At 46.5% G+C, this 26030-nt stretch overlaps 2 protein-coding genes across 2 annotated transcripts in view; one reads left to right on the forward strand and one right to left on the reverse strand.

The window, feature by feature from the left end:
- RCAN1 (regulator of calcineurin 1) overlaps positions 1-26030 on the reverse strand; it is a 121657-nt gene that overhangs the window by 94686 nt on the left and 941 nt on the right. The gene's annotated exons all lie outside the window — the stretch shown is intronic.
- Positions 5143-6161, forward strand: LOC120854598 (chromobox protein homolog 3-like). The gene has a single exon (XM_040228770.1). The coding sequence runs from the start codon at positions 5238-5240 to the stop codon at positions 5778-5780; it is 543 nt and encodes a 180-aa protein (XP_040084704.1). The 5' UTR covers positions 5143-5237; the 3' UTR covers positions 5781-6161.

Here is a 26030-nt window from a genome sequence, read left to right on the forward strand (position 1 = left end):
GGTGCGACCTCAAATCACAAACTTCCTTTTAGGGAAGCTGTGAAGGGATGCTAAGCAGGCTGCTGTTCCTGCTGTCTTGTAAGGATGGGAAGGTCCTCGTGCGTGAACCCACTCGGCTTCTCTCTTAGACAAGGGATGGGGGGAGAGGCGGCCTGAACTGGAATAACTGTGTGGGTTTGGTAGGCGTGGACACAGAGCCTCCCAGAGACTGGGGGAACTGGGCCTCAGTGAGATGTACCCAGAGAACAGGTGTGCATGGTTTTCAGAACAGGAGATAGGGTTCAGTGAATACAGAAATGGGGAAACATCTGGGAAACCAAGAAGAAAACTGCTGTGGGTATTCTCCTTCATGGAAGTTCTGGGCCTGGGTCTTCCCATCTAATACATGGGAGCTGCCCAGTTGTCCCCTTGATGGATGCCTGTGGAAGGTTCCTGCATGCCAGACCCCAGACAGGAGGAACCAGGTGCAGCCTCGCCCTCCATGCAAGGAAAACACTGCTACTGTACACTTGGTTTTTGTTTATGTTGTTGCCTTTTTTTTTTTTTTTTGGCTGCACCACGCGGCATACAGAATCTTAGCTCCCTGACCAGCGATTGAACCCGTACTCCCTGCAGTAGAATCATGGAGTCTTAACCACTGCACCACTAGGGAAGTTCCTACCCTTGGTTTTTTATTGAGGCTGGAAGGCTGGGGGATGGATATCGTCTGCCTTCTCATCCCCTTACTCAGCCCCAAGGACACATGATTGTTTTCAGTCACTGCAGGCCAGAAGAGGGGCAGAGATGTTATTTATCGACTGATGGACTCAGGTGAATGTCGGTCCTGACCCTTGAGTCAGACAGTGGGCCTGCCTAAAACAAACAGTCCAGCAGCTAAAGAGGCAAATGATAAGAACTGTCCAGAGGAAGTAAGCCAGAGGAAACATGGCCAGTCAACACGCGTGTGGGAAGACAGAACACTTTTGTAGTCAGAGATGTGGCTAAAGAGAAAAAGAAAGAATATGGGAATGTTCTGTGGGAGAGAGGAGCAGAGAGGCACTCCCTTTAGGGAAGCCTGGAGTCCCTTAAAGTCACTCAACTTGATGGGTGATGTGAGGGGGAGGAGGGCAGGGTCCAGGGGCTGGGACTGCCAAAGCCTCTAGGTGCCAGGGAGGAGCGGGGTTTGCAGTCAGGGCCTTGGGTATGGCATCCAAACCCCAGGCAGGCTACTGGCCTGTACACTGACTCTCCAGGCCTCAGCATCCTTCACACAGCAAGTGAGTACGTCCCAGGGATGCTGGCTTCAGGCAAAGTGAGGAATCAGAGTGGAGAGAGGCGGTCAGGGTAAGGTGGGAGTGGTTAAGAACCCAGACTCTGGGTTCAAGTCCTGCCCCCACCCCAACTTAGGTGTGCAGTGATGAGCAGGCTCCTTGGCCTCAGTGACTGCATCCATCAAATGGGAACAAGAACAGCATCTCCCGCCTGGGTCTGTGTGAGGATGAAATCCATCCATGTTGCTAAGCATGTACGACAGCGCCTGGCATGGAATACACACCACATAAGCATTTGCTTCAGTGACCCCCGGTGCGTCCCTTGCTCTGGGCATTGGCACAGAGTAGGTGCTGCGTAGACAGTGGGTCAAGTCACCAGGGCTCCGTTTCCCTTCTCTGGATGGTGCTGAGAGGCAGGGGAAAAGATCATCCCAGGGAGAGGAAAAGTTACCCAGTTTTTAAGAGAGTTCTCCAAGATTTTTCCCTGATCATGGGGGGAAAAAAATGGAGCAACATCCACAGAAGGACTAGAATCCTAGATATGCTGTGTTCTGATCACGCTGAGTTTGACCTTTTCGCAGATTACTGACTCTGCGATGAGTGTACACAAGCCATGTATTCATCGCAAATTCCAGCACATGGGGCCAGGCTCTGCGGGCGGGTGCCATCATCGGAGCCACCGGGGAAGCCTGGGCCAGGAAAGAGAAACATGGTGGGGGTGTGATCAGGCTTCCGGGAGGCAGACCCTCCTCCCGCCTGAGGAGCTGACACCCCAACAACTCCAACAGGGGTCATAGGGGCAGGACAAACCGCCCCAAGGGGCCTGGGACCCACAGTCAGATAAACCAGCCACCCCTCTGCCAAGCCGGGTTGTATGTGTGATGCAACCAGGAAAGGAGACTCTCTGGGGCCAGGGGTTCAGCCATCCACGTACATCCAGGCAGTGCTCCCCAAATCTGCTGGCATCTAGAGCTTCCCTGGAGGGGCAGAGGGGGACCGGGCCTGGGGGGTGTCACCTGCCCTTAGGATGGGGACAGCCATCTTTCTGTGGAGGGTGTCCCGGCAAGGCAGGCCCTCTGAGTTCGCTCCATCTAGGGACTCACATGCTCCTCACTGGGAGCCCTGGGAGGGGCCCTGAGGGTGACCACCCCCATTTTCCAGGCAGGCAAGTAGAGGCAGAGACCGGGTGGAGCGTGCCCGGCCTCGTGGAAGGAGGGGCAGAGCTGGGCTGGACCCCAGGCAGTCCTGCACTCTTAACAGCTAAGCTGACCACGACCAGAGAAAGGGGAGAATTCCTTCCAGTGACCCCAAGACTATACAGTCCATGAAACTCTCCAGGCCAGAATATTGGAGAGGGTGGCCTTTCCCTTCTCCGGGGGATCTTCCCAACCCAGGGATCGAACCCAGGTCTCCCGCATTTGCAGGAGGATTCTTTACCAGCTGAGCCACCAGGGAAGACTTTCGAAGATGATAATATTTATCCATGTGAAGTGAAAGTCGCTCAGTTGTGTCCGACTCTTCACGACCCCGTGGACCATACACAGTCCATGAAATTCTCCACATCAGAATACTGGAGTGGGTAGCCTTTCCCTTCTCCAGGAGATCTTCCCAACCCAGAGATCAAACTCAGGTCTCCCACATTGCAGGTGACTTTTTACTGTCTGAGCCACCAGGGGGAAGCACAGTAAAGCAGGGAGGAATAAATTGGAACATTTGGGATCAACACGTACACACTACCACAAATAAAGGAGGCACCTAATAAGGACCTGTACAGGAGACAGGGATCAAGACCATCCCCATGGAAAAGAAATGCAAAAAAGCAAAATGGCTGTCTGGGGAGGCCTTACAAATAGCTGTGAAAAGAAGAGAGGCGAAAAGCAAAGCAGAAAAGGAAAGATATAAGCATCTGAATGCAGAGTTCCAAAGAATAGCAAGAAGAGATAAGAAAGCCTTCTTCAGCGATCAATGCAAAGAAATAGAGGAAAACAACAGAATGGGAAAGACTAGAGATCTCTTTAAGAAAATTAGAGATACGAAGGGAACATTTCATGCAAAGATGGGCTCGATAAAGGACAGAAATGGTCTGGACCTAACAGAAGCAGAAGATATTAAGAAGAGGTGGCAAGAATACACTGAAGAACTGTACAAAAAAGATCTTCACGACCCAGATAATCACGATGATGTGATCACTAATCTAGAGCCAGATATCTTGGAATGTGAAGTCAAGTGGGCCTTAGAAAGCATCACTATGAACAAAGTTAGTGGAGGTGATGGAATTCCAGTTGAGCCATTTCAAATCGTGAAAGATGATGCTGTGAAAGTGCTGCACTCAATATGCCAGCAAATTTGGAAAACTCAGCAGTGGCCACAGGACTGGAAAAGGTCAGTTTTCATTCCAATCCCAAAGAAAGGCAATGCAAAAGAATGCTCAAACTACCACAGAATTGCACTCATCTCACATGCTAGTAAAGTAATGCTCAAAATTCTCCAAGCCAGGCTTCAGCAATAGGTGAACCGTGAACTCCCTGATGTTCAAGCTGGTTTTAGAAAAGGCAGAGGAACCAGAGATCAAATTGCCAACATCCGCTGGATCATGGAAAAAGCAAGAGAGTTCCCGAAAAACATCTATTTCTGCTTTAGTGACTATGCCAAAGCCTTTGACTGAGTGGATCACAACAAACTGTGAAAAATTCTGAAAGAGATGGGAATACCAGACCACTTAACCTGCCGCTTGAGAAATCTGTATGCAGGTCAGGAAGCAAGTTAGAACTGGACATGGAACAACAGACTGGTTCCAAATAGGAAAAGGAGTATGTCAAGGCTGTATATTGTCACCCTGCTTATTTAACTTCTATGCAGAGTACATCATGAGAAACACTGGACTGGAAGAAACACAAGCTGGAATCAAGATTGCTGGGAGAAATATCAATAACCTCAGATATGCAGATGACACAACCCTTATGGCAGAAAGTGAAGAGGAGCTAAAAAGCCTCTTGATGAAAGTCAAAGACGAGAGTGAAAAAGTTGGCTTAAATCTCAACATTCAGAAAACGAAGATCATGGCATCTGGTCCCATCATTCCATGGGAAATAGATGGGGAAACAGTGGAAACAGTGTCAGACTTTATTTTGGGGGGCTCCAAAATCACTGCAGATGGTGACTGCAGCCATGAAATTAAAAGACACTTACTCCTTGGAAGAAAAGTTATGAGCAACCTAGATAGCATATTCAAAAGCAGAGACATTACTTTGCCGACTAAGGTCCATCTAGTCAAGGCTATGGTTTTTCCTGTGGTCATGTATGGATGTGAGAGTTGGACTGTGAAGAAGGCTGAGCGCTGAAGAATTGAGGCTTTTGAACTGTGGTGTTGGAGAAGACTCTTGAGAGTCCCTTGGACTGCAAGCAGATCCAACCAGTCCATTGTGAAGGAGATCAACCCTGGGATTTCTTTGGAAGGAATGATGCTAAAGCTGAAGCTCCAGTACTTTGGCCACCTCATGTGAAATGTTGACTCATTGGAAAAGACTCTGATGCTGGGAGGGACTGGGGGCAGGAGGAGAAGGGGACGACCCAGGATGAGATGGCTGGATGGCATCACGGACTCGATGGATGTGAGTCTGAGTGAACTCCGGGAGTTGGTGATGAACAGGGAGGCCTGGAGTGCTGCAATTCATGGGGTCGCAAAGAGTCGGACACCACTGAGCGACTGGACTGGACTGAACTGAACTGAACTGAACTGTAGAGCACAGGGAACGCTACTCAATACTCTGTAATAGTCTATATGAGAAAAGAATCTAAGAAAAAAAAAAAAGAGTAGATACATGTGTATGTATGGGCTTCCCTGGGGGCTCAGCGGTAACGAATCCACCTGTAGCCCCTCGGGTGTGATTGGAGCTTGAGGCGCCGCAGGGCCGGAGACACCGCAGACCCGGGACCCGGGGCAGCTCAGAGGCGGTGAATAATAGCTCTTCAAGTCTGCAATAAAAAATGGCCTCCAATAAAACTACATTGCAAAAAATGGGAAAGAAGCAAAATGGAAAGAGTAAAAAGGTTGAAGAGGCAGAACCTGAAGAATTTGTAGTAGAAAAAGTACTGGACCGCCGTGTAGTGAACAGGAAGGCGGAGTATTTCCTGAAGCTCAAGGGGTTTGCAGATGCAGACAGTACTTGGGAACCTGAAGAAAATTTAGATTGTCCAGAGTTAACTGAAGCATTTAATTCTCAAAAAGCTGGTAAAGAAAAAGGTGGAACAAAAAGAAAATCTTTGTCCAACAGTGAATCTTATGATAGCAAATCAAAGAAAAGAGATGCTGCTGATAAACCGAGAGGTTTTGCCAGAGGTCTTGATCCAGAACGAATAATTGGTGCCACAGACAGCAGTGGAGAATTAATGTTCCTCATGAAATGGAAAGATTCCGATGAGGCGGAGTTGGTACTGGCAAAAGCAAATATGAAGCGTCCTCAAATTGTAATTGCTTTTTATGAAGAGAGACTAACTTGGCATTCTTGTCCAGAAGATGAGGCTCAATAATTATTTGCATTGCCTTTTATATATATATAAAATGTGGGTCTTGGTTTTTTATTTATTAGTGTGAAGAAATAACAACATTCTAATGAAAATCAGGTTTGATATGTTTGTTTTGAAGTAATATTGGGGAAGTTACATTGGTTTTTTTTTTTTTTCCATCTGTAGCACTGGTTACTTTGAACAAATAAAAGCTTTCTGTAGTTGCTTCCTTCAGTAGGAAAGAATTTGATACCATGGTATATTATTTCCTCAGCATTACAGAACAGTTTTTCTAAAGGTTGGAGGAAAACTCCATAGTCATTACTCAATCAGAATTTAGAATTTGCATTTAACTCATATATGCCTGAGGACCATTCTAAGTTTTTTATATGTGTATATATAAAAGACATATGTAAATGGTTTGGGAGTTAATTTTTTGTTGTAGTTTTTATTTTGGTAAATATATTTAAACAACAGCCTTTCATAACCATGGATAAGCCCATGTTCTGGAATTACATCATTTTGAACAATATAAGAAATAACTTCAACTTAGATTGAAAATTTAAGTCTTAACCTTTCAAGTTAAATAATTTTGTAATTAATTAGACAAATTAAGGAGTTTAAATTGGGTAATTTTTTAAAGCATCCCTATCAGAATCTGCATCCATATTGGCATATAAACCTTCCCAACTGAATGAAAAAAGTAGAAAAATTCTGGTATGTTTTAATATAGCAAAGCAAAATTTAGTTAAATGGACACTTGATGGTTCCTTTTGCTGAACCATTGTTTTACAAGTAATTGAAGTCTCTGTGCTATATTTAGGAAAGGTTGTGATACATGGGATGTCTCAGATTTGTTCTTGGAAACCTTATCAGATAGTTTTAAAATACTGGCACTTTACGATCTACAAGAATAAATGAGTGAACAAACTTTTCTAAAAAAAAAAAAAAAAAGAATCTGCCTGTAATATAGGAGACATGGGGTTTGATCTCTGGGTCGGGAAGATCCCCTGGAGGAGGAAATGGTAACCCACTCCAAGATTCTTGCCTGGGAAATCCCATGGACAGAGGAGCCTGGTGGGCTACAGTCTAAGGGGTTGCAAGAGTCAGACGTGACTTAGTGACTAAACTGCCACCTCCGTGTATGTATATAATATATATAGCTGATTCGCTTGCTATACACCTGAAACTAACACATCACTGTAAATCAACTGTATGCCAACAATTTTTTTTAAAGAGTTCCTTCCTGGGTGGGTCCCTCCTGCCTCTGTTGAATGAGTGGCTAGAGGGGCCAGCTAAGGAGGACCCCAGCAGTGACCCTGAGTGACTGACCAGGAACCCCCGGGGAAGAGAAAGGGCTGGCAGAGGCAGGAAGAATTACAAGGGCCTCAACAGCAAAGCCGTGGGGCCCTTCAAGACTCAGGTCCTCCCTCTGCCCTGGAGTCCCCGGTTGAGGGCCTTCTCGAAGGCTCTGCTTTCCTTATCCCCCTCCCTGACTTGCAGGACCTGAGTTCTCTTAAGGTTTAGATTAGCCAAGGGGCAAGAAGCAATGCCCTGCTGTCATGCTGGAAGCACCGATGTTTACAATCTTTTAAGGATGGGACCAGAAGACAACGTGAACTGAAAGGGCACAGAACAGGTGTTCCTGAGGGTGCCGGAGCATCTTAGACATCCTCAGATGTTTAAGGATGTTCTGATCCCACCGGCAGAGAAGCCAGACACAGCGCCTGGACCCACTCACTGCACCTGCCTTTCTCACGAGAGAGCCTTGGCCCTGTAGGGTAAGACCACAGAGCTGAAAATTCTACATCTGCACTAGCCCCGAAGCCAGACTTCTCCACTAAGTGTGGTTAAGACGTGTTTATCAAAGGTGTGTAAGTCGGTACACACCTGGACTTCGGCTGTCATAGGAAGAAGGGACGTGGGAAGTGAGGAGTTAAGAGGAGGGTCAAGTACAGTGAGAAAAGCCAGAGACAAGAACAGGGAGCCTGGCTTCTTCTGTTTAATCATGAACTTGCCGTGCGAGGATCTGAGGCCAGCCTCCACCTCTCGGGGCACAGCGGGAGCCGCCAGGTCCTTTCTGTGCTCACGTCATAGGCTTTCATGCTATTTAGGGCTGAAGAACCAGTGCTGCCCAGTGCTGGAGCTAATAGCCACATGTGGCTATTTCAACTAAACTAAGGGACTTACCTGGTGGTCCTGTCATTAAGACTCTGTGCTTCCATTGCAAGGAGCACAGGTTCAATCTCTGGTCGAGGAACTAGGAACCCATGTGCCATGCAGCATGGTCTTAACATAAAAAAAATAAAAATAAAAAAATAAACATATGCAAAATTAAGAACTCAGTTCCTTAGCAGCACTAGCTGCATTTTAAGTGCTCAATAGTTGATCATGACAACCACATCTCAGATGCTCAGCGGCTATCACGTGGGACAGAGCAAGCACAGAAGACTTCCATCAACACAGGGTGCTCCATCAGCAGCATCCAGACTGTGCAGACCGAGACACAAGGTCCAGAAGGTGTTCTTGAAAGATGTGGTGCGTGTGTATACAATGGAATACTACTCAGCCATAAAAAGGAAGGAAATTTTTGCCATCTGCAACAACACAGATGAACTTGCAGGGTGAGTCACTGAACACTAAGTGAATTAAGTCAGACAGAAATACTGTGTATCACTTACACGTGGAATCTGAAAGTTAAACTAGTGAATATAACAGAACAGAAACCGATCCCAGATACAGAGAACAAACGAGCGGTTGCCAGCGGGGAGAGGGACAGAGGCAGAAGCAATAAAGATATAGGGGATTAAGAGGTACAAACTATCATGTATAAAAGTAATAAGCTACGAGGATATATTTTACAACATGAGGAATACAGCCAATATTTTATAATAAGTACAATTGGAGTATAATCATCAAAAATTGTGAATCACTACATTGTACACTTACATAATATTGTACATCAACAATACTACAATAAAAATGCTTTTAATGTTCTTGAGGTCACTTCTTTTTCTTTGTTTTTTATAGTCCAGAGACCTTTTATTTTTTTACACCTATTATGCAATGAATTCATAGTGAATGGGTTCCAGCAGCTCAAGCTCCTTTTTTGCAGGTTTCTACAAAGTGTGTTTCTCTAGGTGGAACCAGCTGGAGCCTCAGTTGAACCCAAGTACCTTCCCCTTTGGTTTCCTTCTTTTTCCAATCATTTCCGTTCCCATGTTTCAGGAAGCTACCTAGACTCTTAGAAAGCCTATTATGCTCAGTGTGGACATTAATTGTCCTGGTAGGAATCATACCCTTAAATTGCTTGTTTGCCACAATCCCAACGGTACGCCAGGTCACACTGTGGGCTCTTCCAGTCTTGCTGTGGGAACATTTGGGGGCAACCCATTGTCAACAGTGCCCACAAATATCAAGCTCCCTGACGTCTACAATATTACCTTTTTTGTAGATTCGCACATGTGGCCAAAGGAATGGATCCGTGTTTTCTAAGAGACCTAGAGAACACAAAGCCGGTGCCTTTCCTCTTTTCCTTTGCGTTGTTGGTCAGTCTGGTGAACTACTAGAAGATGATGACTTTGGCCAAAAGGCTGAAGTCACTTCCATAGAAGGAGAACTGAGTGCTATGCGAGAGAAAAGCAATGAGACAGCTGGGTGTATCTGTTGCGGGTAACTGGGTCTAGGACAGGCAAGTACTTGTCAGAGATAACAGCGGTGAGTTACAACACCACACTGCCTGGCCAAGGTTACGGTCAGTGGTGGGACACCAGCACATTTCCCCAAGGCAGGCCACCACAAAGGCGACACCTGCTGCTCCTGTGATCTAGTGTCCAAGTGCCGTGTGGGTGAGAGAATAAAATGCAACTATTACAAAGAGGATGGCAAGACTGTCACTATTTGCAGATGATGCGATTTAACACCTGCAAAATGCAGAAGAAACCATAAGAGGCTTTAGTATGGCAGATGGTTACAAAATCAATATGCAGGAAACAACAATCCCTTTACATGAAAGGAAAAGGACGTATAATGGAAAAGGAGATCTCATATGTTAATATATTTCTTAAGCTTACATGGAAATATTTACACTGAAAAATCTAAAACATAAAAACAAACTAAAGAAATATATAGGCGATCTAAGAGAAGAATATATATATGCATATGGAAGATGCCAAACCTGCACATATGGCTTAAAAGATGGCTTAAGTAGAACAACACTGTGTGTTAGCCACTCTGTCAACCCCGTGGACTGTAGCCTGCCAGGCTTCCTGTCCATGGAATTCTCTAGGCAAGAAGACTGGAGTGGGGTGCCATTTTGTCCTCCAGGGGATCTTCCCAACCCAGGGATCAAACCTGGGTCTCTCACATTGCAGGCAGATGCTTTACCATCTGAGCCATCAGTGAAGCCCAGAACAACATTATAACAATACATAAAGATGCCAATTATCCCAAAGTAACCATCAACCCAAAGGAATCTCACTCACAAGGTTTGGTCGTTGCGCTTTGCTTTCATTCTATGCAGGGGCTTTCCTGGTGGCTCAGAGGGTAAAGAATCCTCCTGCCGGTCCGGTGCAGGAGACCCAGGTTCGACCCCTGGGTTGGAAGATCCCCTGAAGAAGAAAAGAGCAACCCACCCCAGTATTCTCCTCATTCTCATCAGAATCTCATGGAATGAGGAGCCTGGCGAGCGACAGTCCAAAGGGTTGCAAAGAGTCAGACACAACTGAGCGACTAAGTATGCACGCACAGAGTGTTTACACTGCAAAGGTTATGTGCAAATATGACGTAATTTACCATAAGAAACTTGAGCTTCTGTAGATTTTAGTAACCATCCGTCCTGGAACGGGTCCCCCCCATGGACACTCAGGGAGGTCTGTGTAAGGATGCTCCTCATAATAAGAAAAAACAAAAACAAAAACAAAACACCCAACCTAGAAACAAAATAAATGTCCATCAGTAGGAACTGCTGGGACTTCCTTAGGGCTCTAGCGGCTAAGACTCTGAACTCTCACTGCAGAGGGCATGAGTTTGATCCCTGATCAGGCCACATGGCATGGCCGAAAGTCTAACAAAAAAAGAAAAAAGAATTGCTGGTTAAATTACACTGCATTCTTATTAAGAAATGCAAGGCAGTTATCAAAAGAAATGCATTGAGTCTATTGAAAGATGTCCAATATTTTAAGAAAGCAAGTAGCAAAAAAGTGTATAAATATGATATTTATAAATACATACACATGGTGTATATAGACTATATATGAAAGAGTACAATAAAACCTAGAGGTTATTTCTAAGAAATAGAATGAGAGAAAAGGATGAGATATTTTCAATTAATGCTTTTATTTTAATGACCAAATGTAAATTTTATAAAGAATTAATCTTCAAAGCACAAAGAAGAACTGATGATGCAAAGAACTGACTCATTGGAAAAGACCCTGATGCTGGGAAAGATTGAAGGCGGGAGGAGAAGGGGACGACAAAGGATGAGATGGTTGGATGGCCCCACTGACTCGATGGACATGAGTCTGAGCAAACTCCAGGAGATGGTGAAGGACAGGAAACCTGACGTTCTGCAGTCCATGGGGGCAGGGGGCAGGGGCAAAGAGTGAGACACACCTTAGCAACTGAACAGCAACACCGGGGCACAATATAGACGTAAATACAATGGTGAGTAACTTCTTGCTAAAGTCTGACTGGAAGGCTGGATGAAGACTGTTATCCTGGACTGAAAGCACAAAGAAAGCGCTCCAAGAACTACGAGCCCAGACCACACCGTGCTAAAGCCCTTCAATCCAATCTTCAGCCCCCATGGGTGCCGCTCTCTGATGTAACTATCTGGAACGGCTGACCTGGGGACAGACTGTGGGTGCCATGCTGCTCCAGGGATAAGACTCAAGTTTTTAAAGACTGGTTCATGTAATTAAAAGCACAGCAGGCTACTGAGTACTAAGCAGACAGCATACATTTCATTAAGGAAGGTCATCTTTCCTGGCACAATCTGATGGAAACCAGGGCAGCAGTGTTCAGAGATAAGAAGCTCACAAGTTGACTTTGCCCCCTTCGGACGAGATTTGGCAAAGAATGACCTGCTCCCTTCTATCAAGGAGGCCAGAGGCTAGCTAGCATGTGGGATTCAGCAGATGAAAATGAATTTCTGAAAAGATCTATGTGTCCTCAAAAAGGCATTCTAAGAAAAAGGAGAGGGAAGGGAGGGGAGGGAAGTGGAGAGAGAGAGAAAGAAGGGAGGGATGGAGGGAGGGGGGAAACCTCACCAGCAAAGATGACAATATATTTTTCAACTACAGGATCGTATGTGTGTGTGTGGAGAAGCCTAGGATTTCTTTTCATCATCAACAATGATTTTGTTTCAGATAAAATTGATGGTTTTTATGTCCATTATCTTACTGACTTATTTTTTTAAGTGTTTATAGTTTTCTTTGTTTTCAACATTGCGGCAACACTCATTCACGTTAAAACATGGTTTTCTAAGCATTACAAGTGATAACAAGCCAGGGTAGTCTTCTGGTATAATACGTTTCACAACAGTAGCCTAAATATTGAGGAAAATCTAAGCCTGTCAATTTCATACAGGCGTGGGTGGGTGTGCACACACGCAGGCACATGCACACGTGTGCGTGCAACAATTCTAAAGCTACAGAGCCTCTGTGTGCTCAGTCATGTCTGACTCTCTGTGACCCTGTGGACTGTAGCCCACCAGGCTCCTCTATCCATGGAATTTTCCGGGCAAGAATACTGGAGTGGGTTGCCATTTCCTACTCCAGGGGATCTTCCTGACCCAGAGATCCAACTCGAGTCTCCTGCATGGAAGGCAGATTCTTTACCACTGAGCCACCTGGGAAACCCAGCAGAGCCTACTGGGCTAAGATAATGTAGGCGGCATCTGGAGGTGCCTAAAATTACTCCTGGGAAAATGAGGCTTAACATTTAATGAACTTAAAAGAACAATACTTTCCTTATAATGTTAATGTTTTATTTTCACTGCTGCACAAATATTTATTGGGGCTTCCCTGGTGGCTCAGAGGGTAAAGCGTCTGCCTGCAATGCAGGAGACCTGGTGGCAGACACTGTCCTGGGCACAGGATTACAGCAGTGAGCAATCTCAGATACAATAGTCTTTGCATTTTAGTAATCACTGAAATAAAACTGCTAACAGTTGGAAGGTATTATTCTTAGCCCTTTATTTATATGCTCTTTTCATCTTATACTTTTATTACCCCATTTTACAAAGGGACTGAAGCACAGGGAAGATAACTTCCTTGACCAAGGTCTCACAGTTCAGACCGACTTGACTCTGGAGTCCACCCTTGTAACTATTGCATCTTACTGCTTCTGTAACGTGTCTGGCTGTGCTCAGTCGCTCAGCTGTCTGACTGTGCTTTAACACACACACCACCAAAGTAGGTTATTGTCATGCCTGACTCTTTTGCGACCCCATGGACTGCAGCCCAGCAGGCTCTTCTGCCCATGGGATTTCCCCCGCAAGAATATTGGAGTGGGTTGCCATTTCTTTCTCCAGGGGATCTTCCCGACCCAGGGATGGAACCTGTGTCTTCCTGCATTGGCAGGAGGATTCTTTACCACTGAGCTACCCGAGAAGCCCTAAAGGAAGGTAGGCATTTGTCCATAAAGAAGGTGGGCGTTCTTGGGGTAATGCATGCATTCTCTTTTGCACACTTTCATTCTCGGCTAAGCCATTAAAATAAAGTGAACAACAGGCAAGAAAAAGTCTGCAAGCAGGTGATCCTGCCAGTGTGGTCCCTGTGCTATCTAGGAGAGAAAACAGAGGAGGAAAAGAAAGGAAAATGAAATAAAAATGAAATGGCTATTCAATACCTTGGCATCATCGACTCAATGGACATGAGTCTGAGTAAGCTCCGAGAGTTGGGGATGGACAGGGAAGCCTGGCGTGCTGCAGTCCATGGGGTGGCAAAGAGTTGGACATGACTGAGTGACTGAACTGAACTGAACTGATCCAAGACAAAACCTCTGATCATAAAGTAAGTAATAAAATCCTTGGTAAAGCCTAAACAGATCATTTCAGGGTACGTTCTGCCTTCAGGTCTTGTCACAAACATGGCCGTGCTGTATTTCCCTCTCGCCATACCCTAGTAGGGTAAAGGACCACCCAGCCCTTGTTTTACGATATAAGATGAAGAACATGCTCACGATCTCAGCCACAGGCTGGCTGTTACTGCTTCATTCCAAGCCACGGATATAGCACATTGGACTTTCTTCGGTCCTCTGCACAGCTACCCTCCAATAAATGCAGGAAGTCACCCCCCAAACATATAACCTCTCTACGCCCACCCAACTCATCTATGCCACCGTCTCAGGCATGTTCACAGTAGTGAGAACTAGGTCATTATCTTAAATGTGTTCCAAATAACGGGAATACTCTGAACGTGGAGGTTACAGACTACCTGAGCATTCGATGATGGTATTTCCCAAGATATATCAAGGAAATAACAAGTAACAGAACACACCGGAGTCCAACTGTGCCCTGAAAACTTATAAGTCACTGGGAAGAAATACACAAATTCAGAGTTGATGTGAAAAATGAGAACAGCTCTGGAAATGCTGTGTCAGGGTCAAACAGGTGGTTGAGTTTGAAGGATACATCTATAGTGGGGCTGTTCCAGAGAGGGAGATGTTGCCAGATGTCTGCAAGGTTTTCCTGGCCAGTTCATGAACTGTAACCCAGTGAGTTTTGCTGGTGAGTGGTCTGTTTTTAGGAGTTTATAGTCAGTTGGACCATAAAGAAGGCTGAGCACTGAAGAACTGATGCTTTCGAACTGTGGTGCTAGAGATGATTCTTGAGAGTCCCTTGGACAGCAAGGAGATCAAACCAGTCAACCCAAAGGGAAATCAACCCTGAATACTCACTGGAAGGATTGATGCTGAAACTGAAACTCCAATACTTTGGCCACCTGATGGGAAGAGCCGACTCACTGGAAAAGACCCTGATGCTGGGAAAGATTGAGGGCAGGAGAACGGGGTGATAGAGGATGAGATGGTTGGATGGCATCACAGACTCAATGGATGTGAGTGTGAGCAAACTCTGAGAGATGGTGAAAGACAGGGAAGCATGGCATGCTGCAGTCCATGGGGTCACAAAGAGTCGGACACGACTGAGCGCCTGAGCAACAGTCAGCTGACCCCGACCTGAGGGTTCTCCATCACTGTCTGAGATCTGCCCCTTAGGATGGAAAGGTGGCTGTGTGAGCAGAGCTTAGATCTACCCGAATTGTCCCAAATCCTGACTTCAGCCCAGAACAATGCTGTTACCCTGTCGCCTGGGCAGCAGATAATTCCTCGAACAGGGGTCACCACAGGGGTCTGTCTGGCAACCTATGCAGCAGCACGAGCTTTGCCTTTGAAAACTAATCTCTGTAGCAACCTCATGGCAGAAGCCAGCTCAGAAAATTGCCCTTATCTCTGCAGTGAAGTGCCTGCTTCCTCTGAGTGAGCTCTCTTTGTATTTCTTTATGCTGACAGTTTGAGTCACCTGATATTTTGAGTCACCGTCTGAACAAGTAACCACAGATCAGAGCAGGGGGTGGAGGATGTCACAGCCTGCACTAGGGGCAGCTGGAAGAGGAGGGTCACTCCTTGAGGCACAGTATCCTTGTTCCCTGTTGGAACCAAAGTGGGTCCCATTGCCCAGCAGCAGCGAGGGTCCCCTCCCTCTTGGCCAGCTTTCTGGGAGGGGAGGGGGTGTCTCTCCTCTTGCGAGTTTCAATTACACACCGATGATTATGATAGCTTCTTCTGCAGCACAAGGAGGGAGTTCCCCCTCTGAAAATGCACTTTCTGTCTTTAATGCCAGAAATAAAGTCTAAGGCAACCACCAGTCTCTATGGCAGAACTTATGTGAAGTGACCTCCCCCTGGTGGCGGTTGCTGGTGTTCAAACAGCCCAGAGACTAGCTCTCAGGACACCATCTCCTCTGCCCCTCCACCAGGACCGGCCACAGAAACCTTGCTCTTTGGGGGCCCCTAACGGTAGCGTGGTGACAGTTTTTCTTGTTCCTGCCGATGAGACTCTGGATGTCCACCTCATTATCCACATGCCCTGGGTGCCCCCTGGAGCAGGAGATGGCAACCTACTCCCGTATTTGTGCCTGGAAAATCCCATGGAACAGAGGAGCCTGGTGGGCTACAGTCCAGGGGGTCACAAAAGATTCTGACACGACTCAGCCGACTAAACAACAGCTCTGCGTGCTCAGCGAGGGCTGGGGGATGCAGCAGGGGAGGACATCATTGCACAGGAAATCAGACAAGCAGTGTAACTGGCGGGCTGGGAGAAAATTCTAGTTCTGCCAGTATGTAGTGAGTTCCCCCTCAGGAAACCTCAGCACCGCTCTGAGCCTTGATTCCTCCCTGCAGAAATGAAGAAGGCTTGAGCCCAAGGTCCTTTCTGCCATGGTTCTGTAGCTGTGCCCAGAATCTGATGTCCAGTTGCCACGGGAGTCTATGTGCTGATTAGCTTTGCAAAGGCAGCAGAAAGACGTTGTCATCTATAAAATGGGCAAATACAGTATCTATCACAGAAGGTTGTAAGAAGGATGAGTAGGCTTCCCTGATGGCTCAGACAGTAAAGAATTCGCCTGCAATGTTGGGTTGGGAAGATTCCCCTGGAGAAGGGGATGGCTACCCACTCCAGTATTCTTGCCTGGAGAATCCCACGAACAGAGAAGCCTGGAAGGCTACAGGGCACAGGGCTGCAAAGAGTCAGACACAGCTGAGCAACTAAGCACAAGAAGGATGAAATTTAACGATGTACATAAAACATTTGGCCAACGGTAAGCACTAATAGGGTGTTTATCACGAACTGTATAATTACTAAGTACGTATATAAGTGATCACTCGAACTTCAGATGAAAGAGGGGACTACTAGTAACCTTTGTGGGATGAGATGGGCAAACTGGAGCATACAGTCACCTTGTCAATAATAAATGACTATCAGGAGATCTGTGAAAGCCCCTAGTAATGGACAAACTTTAAAAAAAAGAAAAGATGCACTCAAGCATTCTGGCTTTGTAAGGATAAACCTCTTGCAAACTCTCAAATGGCAACTGGACAGAATTGGCTGTGGGGTCAAGTAGAGTGTCTCTGACACAGGTTCCTCTTGGAGCAATGAAACTTCCAAGACCAATTACAGACACAAGCGTTAAGTGACTGAAACTGACCTTCTCTCTTCCTTAAACCAGCAGACAGGTTTCCCAGGGACCACTGCAGGGTAAGGCAGGAGTGTGGGGATGGGGAAGCCAGAATGTCACCCCCCAAGTATGCCTCTTCAACATAAAAGTTATTTGGAGCTGAAGGCAGTTACAAAGCACATATGCAGGAAACCTCCATCTTTCCTCTCTTTCCTGCCTGAAGGTAGGATATAAATGACCCTCTTAATGGAGATGTTCCAGACTCTCATGCCAACGTGCCCATCAGCTTCCTCCCATGAACTGACTTCCCTGCAGCGAGCTGGAAGCCTGAAATGGCTTCCCTCCCTCCTACCGTTTCTCTTATCAATTTATTCTTTGTTGAAGAGGCTGTACAAGCCAAGTTCTAAGTCTCCACGTTGTCGTGCTAAGGGTTCTCCCCCCTGATGCATGCTGCATGCGTTAATAACTGTTTTTCTCTTGTGATCCATCTTTTTCTTAAAGAGTCACAGCTGAAAACCTAGGACAGGCAGAGGCAGGGTTCTGTCTCCCCTACAGGTGTGAGGCTGGAAAGCTGGATGGAAGAGAACTAGAGTCACGGTCACACCAGGGAACATTCTGTTGCTGAGCCAGTTCCTGCTGGGGAAATCCTGTGGGGTAGCAAGGGGCAAAGGGGCCGCACTCCACCAATGGAAGAGCCAGAAGCAACCCCACTGAGCTGATCCAGCTCAACCTGCTCACTTCATAGATGAAGCGGCAGAGATCTGGGTGGACATCTTGCCCAAGGACAGGTGGCTTGTTATGGATGTGTTAAGCCCTTGCATGTGTGTGTGTGTATATGTGCTCAGTTGTGTCCAGCTCTTTGCGAGTACATGGGCTGTAGCCCGCCACGCTCCTCTCTCTGTGGGATTCTCCAGGCAAGGATACTGGAGTGGGTTGCCATTTCCTTCTCCAGGGGATCTTCCTGACCCAGGGATCGAGCCCACATCTCCTGCACTGGAAGGCAAGTTCTTTACTACTGAGTCATCTGCGAAACCCATGAAGCCCTTAGGCTGTATTTACATAGCATACACAATTAAAAAAAAAAATCACGTGTCTTCCCTGCTGGCCTGTGAGCACCAGGAGGAAGGCTGCTGTCTGTCATTCACAGAGGGCTGTGACCTCTCACACTGACCTCACCGAGACTGTGGGGGTGGGGTTACTGTCCTCCTTCTGCAACTGGGCAGACTGGGGGCCTGGGGAGGTTGACTGACTCATCTGGGGTCCTACAGAGGGCCTTGCCACCAGCACAGTGCTCAGAACACAGCAGGCCCTGAGAAACACGTGTTAAAATGAATATGCCCTTTGAGTAGACGAATTCTCTGCCACCCATCTGAAGTGACTCATGGAAAAGTCACGTGTAACAGGAAAAATCAGGAAACAAACCAAATATCTACCAATAGGGGCTGGTTAAACAAAGTACAGTATGCGTGCAATGGAATACTATGCAGCAGGAAAAAACGAGACCTTTCTGTGTACCATTATAGAAACATCTCCAAGCTATACCGTTATGTGGGGAAAACATCAAGATATAGAACAGTAAACAAATACGCAACTTTAGTGTGTCAAGGGGAAAGAAATGAAAGTCTAGTGAAATACCCATGTTATATTCAAATGTGCATATAGAAACTCTAGAAGCAGAAAGTTTACCAAAAATCATAGTTACTTTTGAGAGGACTGACTATCAAGGATTGGAGAAAGACTTTTCACTATATACCTTTTAATACTTTCTGGGTTTTGAACAGTGTGAATGTATTACTATATTAAAAAAATTAAATTTAAAAATGTATCAAAATGTATAAATTCAATGACAATAATAAAAATAAAATTCAAACATTATCTTAAAAAATATTTGTTGAACGAGTGACTGAATGAATGACTGAAGGAAGGAGTGACTGAGTTGAATGAATGAATGAGTGAGTGAAGTGATGGAGCCAGGATTTAAGTCCGGGTCTGTCTGGCTCCAGCACCCAGGTACTGCCTTCTGCTTGAACCCAAGAATGTCATCAGGGCTGCAACTGATGTCCCAAAAGCACTCAAATATATATGTTAAATATAAATAAATGGCTGAGAGAATAAGAGTTGTAATTCATCTGAACCTCAGTTTCCTGTGGATAAAAGAACTTTATTCATAGAGCTATCCTAGGGCTGAAATAAGATGTGAAAGATATGAAAAATTCACGTGCATTACTGCACACTGTAAGATGATTCCAGAACAGGCTATGGAGTTGCCTAAAATCAGTTTTGTGCAATGTAGGAGAGTGGGGTTTGATCTCTGGGCCAGGAAGATCCCCTGGAAAAGGAAATGGTTACCCATTCCAGTATTCTTGCCTGGAGAATTCCACGGACAGGAGTTTGGTAAGCTACAGTCCATGGGGTCGCAAAGAGTCAGAAATGATTGAGCAATTAACACGAAAGCAGGTTTGCATCATAGGGCCAGCACTTACTATGTGACCTGGGACAGGTTACTTGGCCTCTCCTGGCCTCAGTTTTCACATCTGTAGAATGGGAATAATAGTACCAATATCATAGAGTTCTTGTAAAATGATGAAATGGTATATATTACACAGAAAGCAACTCATGTAAATGAACAGAAACTATTTTATTATCAGTAAGGTAAAGCAGAAAATTTAACAAAAATGATAAAGGTGACAAAGTAAAACAAGCTATTGTTGAATGAAAAAAAAACCTCCAATATTAGTTTTCTGAATCCAATAACATTTTTGTCTTTCAATTCTGAATTCAGGCCAACCTCAAACACTTTTTTCTCTGGTGTTAATTATGATTACACATGGGAACTACATATTGCACCTGCTGAAATTAGTAATGAAAGGAAAAGTACTGAGCCTTCCCAATGTTTTAAAAAAAAAAAGCTTTTGTTTCCTGAACTTTCAGTTCAGAAGTATATGGACTGACAGCTTTTGCTGTAAACCTATCAACCAGGTATTTTACTTACATTAAGTAGTGGAGTCTAAAATAGCATTCTTTTATAGTGTTATAGGTTCGATCCCTGGATCAGGAAGATTCCCCTGAAGAAGGGAATGGCAACCCACTCCGGTATGGCCATGGTATAAGCCCATCACTGCTCAGAGCGATTTCCCTTTCACTTTTCACTTTCATGCATTGAAGAAGGAAATGGCAACCCATTCCAGTGTTTTTGCCTGGAGAACCCCAGGGACGGGGGAGCCTGGTGGGCTGCCGTCTATGGGGTCACAGAGTTGGACACGACTGAAGTGACTTAGCAGCAGCAGCAGCAGCAGCAGCTCAGAGAACAGAGCAGAGTCACTTACAGTTTAATTAAGTGCCAGCGTCTCCATGTGCTGATTAGCATTTACAAAGGAAAAAATTCTCTGTCGCAACTGAATTGTATTTTGAACGACTAGCACTCTTCAGCCCTTGAAACGGGTCCTAACAATTGTGTGCAGGAAACATACACCGAGGAGGCGACTCCCCAGCCCACTCCCAACACACACTGACGTGCACAAGCACCATCACCGTGACAGGAGTGGGGCAGGCACAGAACAGGGGGTGGCCTGTAGGCAGAAAGAATGGACCATGTCATCTGCTGGCCTTTTTAGAAAGGAGTAGAGCTTGAAATATAAACACTGGAATCAAACAGCCTCTGCTTTAGCAGTTCTATCACAAAGCCTTTTTTTTTTTTTTCCGGTTCCTTTACGTAATTGTCTTGGGGCTTGAAATGTCTGTAGTTGCTGACAAGAGTCCTGAAAACGACTGCACCGAAGAAGACGTGCTTTGAGCAATGAATGAAGGGTGCTGATGGGTTGAGCTGAAAAGGGGATCAAATGCTTGTGAGGGAGAGGAACAGGGAGAAGAGATCAAAAGAACCTCATGGACGTTAATATAGTCTCTGTTTGTTTATACATGAGCCAGAAATTCTGAAATTAGGGAAACGGTGGATAACTGTAAACTTTGCACGTATGTAATAGGCGGGCTTTTCTTAAACTTAGAACATTCTGAACTTTCCCAAATAAACTAAAGCATACCATATTGGCTTAAGATCTCTCCACACTTGAGGAGGTTTACGGGGAAAGGTGAGGCCGGTTCAAGTCTGAGAGAGCCGGCGACACTAGGCTGAGAAGTGCCAATGGTCTGGGCAGGCGGGGGTGCCACGCTGCAGTGGAGCCCAGCTGTCACCTCTGCTGCCGGGGTGTCACCTTTGACAGCACACTGCTACAGACTGACTCGGGACAGGCACAGACAGCCACATGGCCAAGCACATAACAGCCGCGCAAGTGGAAACCACGCACTTCAGCTGTGCCACGTGGGATCTCCCCAACGTTTCAATCATCAGATCACTACTGAGTGATAACTTGTTTGCTACCAAACTACAGGCTTTGGGAGGACAAGTCTTGGATCTGATGTCTGGTGGAGAGAATCCTGTGGACAGAGGAGCCTGGTGGGCTGCCCTCTACGGGGTCGCATGGAGTCGGACACGACTGAAGCAACTTAGCAGCAGCAGGAGAGCAAGCAGCAGCACAAGCGGATGAACACGGAGGCCAGGCGAGGCAAGCCCACGTTCGAGGAGGTGTTCTTGTTCTTGTCTCTCAGCATGATGGCCAGTCACCCTGCTTTACAGCCACGAGGTCAAATGGCGCTTAGGAGATGGGAGGCCTCAGAGCATGGCGCTGACTGTCATTTTGGACTGGAGGAGACCAAGGCACAGATCTGGCTGAGAGTGGAACCAGTGATCGATGACCCAAGGATATGTTCATGATATGACAATGATTCTGGTCAGGCTAGACCCCTTTTGGCTAGACGGTGGTCCTCAATCTTGTCTCCCAATTAGAATCACATTGGGGGGTCTCCCAGGCCAAGACTCCCAGGACGAGACTGGAGTTGGTATGGAGGGGCCTGGGCACAGGCGTTTCGCGAACCGCTCAGGGGCCTTCACTGATAAAAAGAATTTAAGGAGACCGCTCCAACTCCTTTCACAACCATCAGGATATTTCATGTTTTTAAAGGAAAGTTATGGCAGTATCCGGAGAAGGCAATGGGAACACAGTCCAGTACTCTTTCCTGGAAGATCCCATGGACTGAGAAGCCTGGTGGGCTGCAGTCCATGGGGTCGCTGGGTGTCAGACATGACTGAGCGACTTCACTTTGACTTTTCACTTGCATGCATTGGAGAAGGAAATGGCAACCCACTCCAGTGTTCTTGCCTGGAGAATCCCAGGGACGGGGGAGCCTGGCGGGCTGCCGTCTATGGGATCGCACAGCGACTTAGCAGCGGCAGCATCACAAATCTTACATGGGCGTTTGTTTTAAGAAAGGTGAGTTTATTCACTAGGAGAGTGAATTTTTCTATGATTAGCATTTTCCAAATTGGCCTGTCGATCAAGTATACATTCATGGCTCAGACAACAGAAACATGGTGTTCGTTTCCATTACTCTATGGAACCATCTCTACTGCCTGGCAACTAACAATATTATGTGAGAACTCTAAACTTCTGGTCAGCTTGGTGACAACTAACTGAACTCTTATTCCAGGGAACCAGCCAACCGCTGCCAACAATCCAAAGCCCAGGTAATTACTGGTGCAAAGCACAGCTCTGCTTTCTCAGTAAAAAGCAAAAAGGTTCACAAAAAGAATACGGCAGTGGAATATGCTAAGCAAACATATGTACAACAGAAAAATAATCTTATTTTAATAAAAGTTTTCAGTTATTTGTAATGGTGTGAATCTCTCTAATATATTACTTGAAATGACTAATATTATTTGAAATTAATGATGATATAGCTTCATTTTTTAGATAAACAATTAATGAACATGTTGATTATAAATAATTTACAATACTGGATGATGATCCAGCTAACAAAAATACATTTTACATATCAGATCCAACTGTGATAGTTCGAAAATGAGCTTCCAGTATTAATTCCCTAATGAAATGATGTTAGTTGCTCAGTCCAGTCTGACTCTTTGTGACCCCATGGACTGTCTCCTGCTAGTCTTCTTAGTCCAGGGAATTCTCCAGGCAAGAATACTAGAGTGGGTTGCCATTCCCTTCTTCAGGGGACCTTCCCGACCCAGGGATTGAACCCTGGATCTTCTGCATCGCAGGCGGTTTCTTTACTGTCTGTGCCACCAGGAAATGAACTGACAGTTCGGGTCAATTTCTTTCTTTCCTTTAAGATGAAGGTCAGAGAATGACATGAACACATGGGAAGAACACTGACACAGCCTTTTTCCTTCATATCACCTGCCACCCTCTGGATGCCTGTTTCCCCCAAATTCATAGACTGATGTGCTCCCCCTCGAAGATGATGGTACGGGCTATTGAGAGGTCATCAAGGATCATGAGGGTGGGGCCCTCATAATGGGATCAGTGTCCTTGTAAGAGACCCCACAGAGCTCTCGCATCCCTTCCACTGCATGAGGGCACAGAGGAGCCTACAACCCACAAGAGGGCCCTCACCCAGCCATGCTTGCCTTCACAACTACGTGAAATACGTTCCTGTTGTTTAGAAGCCACCAGTCTGTGGTATTTTGTTACAGTGGCTTTAACGGGTTAAGACACTGTCACTCATCCAGGTGACCCTCCAACAGACTAGGTAAAGATACCCACATGGCCAGACTACCAGCACAAAGGGGACCTCTGTGGGCAACACAGTTAAAAGTCTGCCTACTCGAGGGTCAGACACCGCTGACCTCAATTAGAATCACATTTTCACTACAGCACCCCAAGCACTCCAGCACTCCAGCACTCCAGCTTTAGGAAAAATGGCCTCCAAAACGATAAAGTTGTCCAGCTGAAATCTCAGAAGCTGCATCTTCCCACCTGGAGGGGTGGTGTTGGCTAAATGAGAGACTAGCTTTCTCCTGGAAGGTTTTCCAGTGGTCTGAAGGACCCTGTAGATGGGCGACCAAGGCACAGAGCTCCCCCAGCCCACATTCGGAGGCTCCTGAGCCCCGCATGAAGAGAGCATGGTTTCCAACCCCACTAGCCTAGTGCAAACACCTGGCCAGCTCCCCTGACAACCCAAGCTAAGATCCTCACAAGGGGTCTCCTTGCTGCCTCTCCTGCCCACCCAACCTCCTTCCCCAAAGCCATTCTCCAGCTAGCTTTTAATTAGTACAGGACCCGAATCCTTCCCAGGGCCTCCCAGGCTCCCAAGGAACCATTCCCTGGCTGCATCCAACCTCGGCCGCCACCACCACCCTCACTGGGCCCTGGAAAGGCCTTGGCTCATCCCTGCACTGGAACTTCTGCATCTGCTATGCTCTCTGCCTGGATGCCCACCACACAACATCCACATGAGGAGCTTCTTCCTGCCAGCCACACCCAAGCAGTGCCGAGTGGCCTTCTGGGGCCACTTGGCGTAAAATGGACTGCAGGCTGACTCTCTCTGCAGGTCCTCTTTACCGGCACTGATCCCAGAACTGTGTTCTGCCCCCTCCACCTTCCCTGAGCCCTGACCCCACCTACCAGCAGCATTGCTTGGAGTCCCCAGCTTCCTGGCTGCCAGCTTGGTTCCACCAGTGATGAGATCAGAAAGCTGGGGCAAGCTGGGATACTTCTTAACTTGCAGCTCGCTGCTTCAGCACCTCAGTTCCATCCCTCCATGTTTGTAGCTCCTGCCAGAAGATTCCTCCCCTAGGGTCCCAGCAACAGGACTTCCCTCCATCCAACACTCTCTGCTGATTGCCTCAGTCCTGCCCCCACCAACTGGTTCTTCATTACACCTCCAGAACCACCGCAGTATCCCTGCTAGGCCCTGGCTGGCACAGCCTACTCCCTGTCCTCTCCTCGGCCACTCCCTATCACATCAGCCTGATTCTCACCTATGCATTCCTTTTTTAAAACTGTCTCTCCCTTTCTCAGCCTCTGCTAGAACATAAGCAGAAAGCTCATCATGTTCACCACTCTGTCCACTGGGCCTAAAACAGCACCTGAAGCACAGGAAGCTAAAAGAATAAATGAACGGTGTCTCTGCTCAAAACAGTACCTTGTGAGTAAGCCTTTCCCCGATCGTTTTCTGGTAAAACAGCAGTCCCCCTCCCCTCCCCATCTCCTAAGGCCAATATTTTTCCTATAGTACTATCACCTCCTGACCTATTTCATATATATTTGTTTATTGTCTTGTTTTCCCCAACAAAAATGCCAGTCCTGAAGGCAGAAAGGCTCTTTTCTTCACTGCTGTGCCCTCGGAGCCTATAACAGTGAGTGCCTGGCTCAAAGCAGAATCTCTACCCATTTGTTAAAGTGAAGAGCTTGCAAGGTGGGAAACATTTCCGATGCAGCAATTTCAGGATGGTCTCTGACACAGGGAAGACTGCATAACTATGAGACTGCTAGGCACACAAGCGGCATCTTGTATGATCTGATCTTGCTCCTTTGGCATGACCGCCTAGGACCGGTAAGAAAGAAACTCCATGTGCTGACAGACCTCAGCCTCAAGAAGAGAAAAGGTTTTAGAGTGAAAGGAGTTAGACCCTGTATTTGTGCCAACTGTAGCTTTAGAAAGCATGCATGGACCCTTATCTAAGCACATAGCACTGGACATCCTTTCTGGGAGCAGATGGGCCTGTACCTGATAAACACATGAGTCTTATGGGCACCATTCTCTGTTCCAGTGGTGTTCCTCTTGGCAGCCGCCTTCAACTCCAGTTCACTGACACTTAACCGCGGACTCAGAGCCAAGCATCCGAAAGCAGCACTTTCTTTGAGAGCTGCTCCCCTAATGGGGCATCTCTCTCAAAGGCAGGCTTTACCCTGCAACGCCGGCCGAGGTACACATTTTATTCTGCACACTGATTGCAGATCAGAAATAAATCCCTCCTCCCCACCACCATCTGTTACTCATACCTGCCCCCTCACCCTCCAACGTGTCTAAAATGTGGGGATCTGGAGGGGAAAATAAAAACAGAAAACAAAATCCAACTCCCCCTTTACTGAGTGTCCCCTGCCCCACCCCCTCTTCAGGGAGCTGGATTCCCGACTAAGTATCCTCAAAGGCCTAGCAAATGGCCCCTTCCCCCCAACACCATTCGACCAAAACTGGCCAAGCGCTGGATAAAGAGCAACCGCGGCTCCTCACCC

This window comes from Oryx dammah, unplaced genomic scaffold (genome assembly GCF_014754425.2).
Source record: "Oryx dammah isolate SB20612 unplaced genomic scaffold, SCBI_Odam_1.1 HiC_scaffold_2, whole genome shotgun sequence".
Taxonomy (NCBI): Eukaryota; Metazoa; Chordata; class Mammalia; order Artiodactyla; family Bovidae; genus Oryx; species Oryx dammah.

Excerpts from the sequence above, each read along its gene's own strand:
- LOC120854598 (XM_040228770.1), top strand. The coding sequence starts at position 5,238 with ATGGCCTCCAATAAAACTACATTGCAAAAAATGGGAAAGAAGCAAAAT.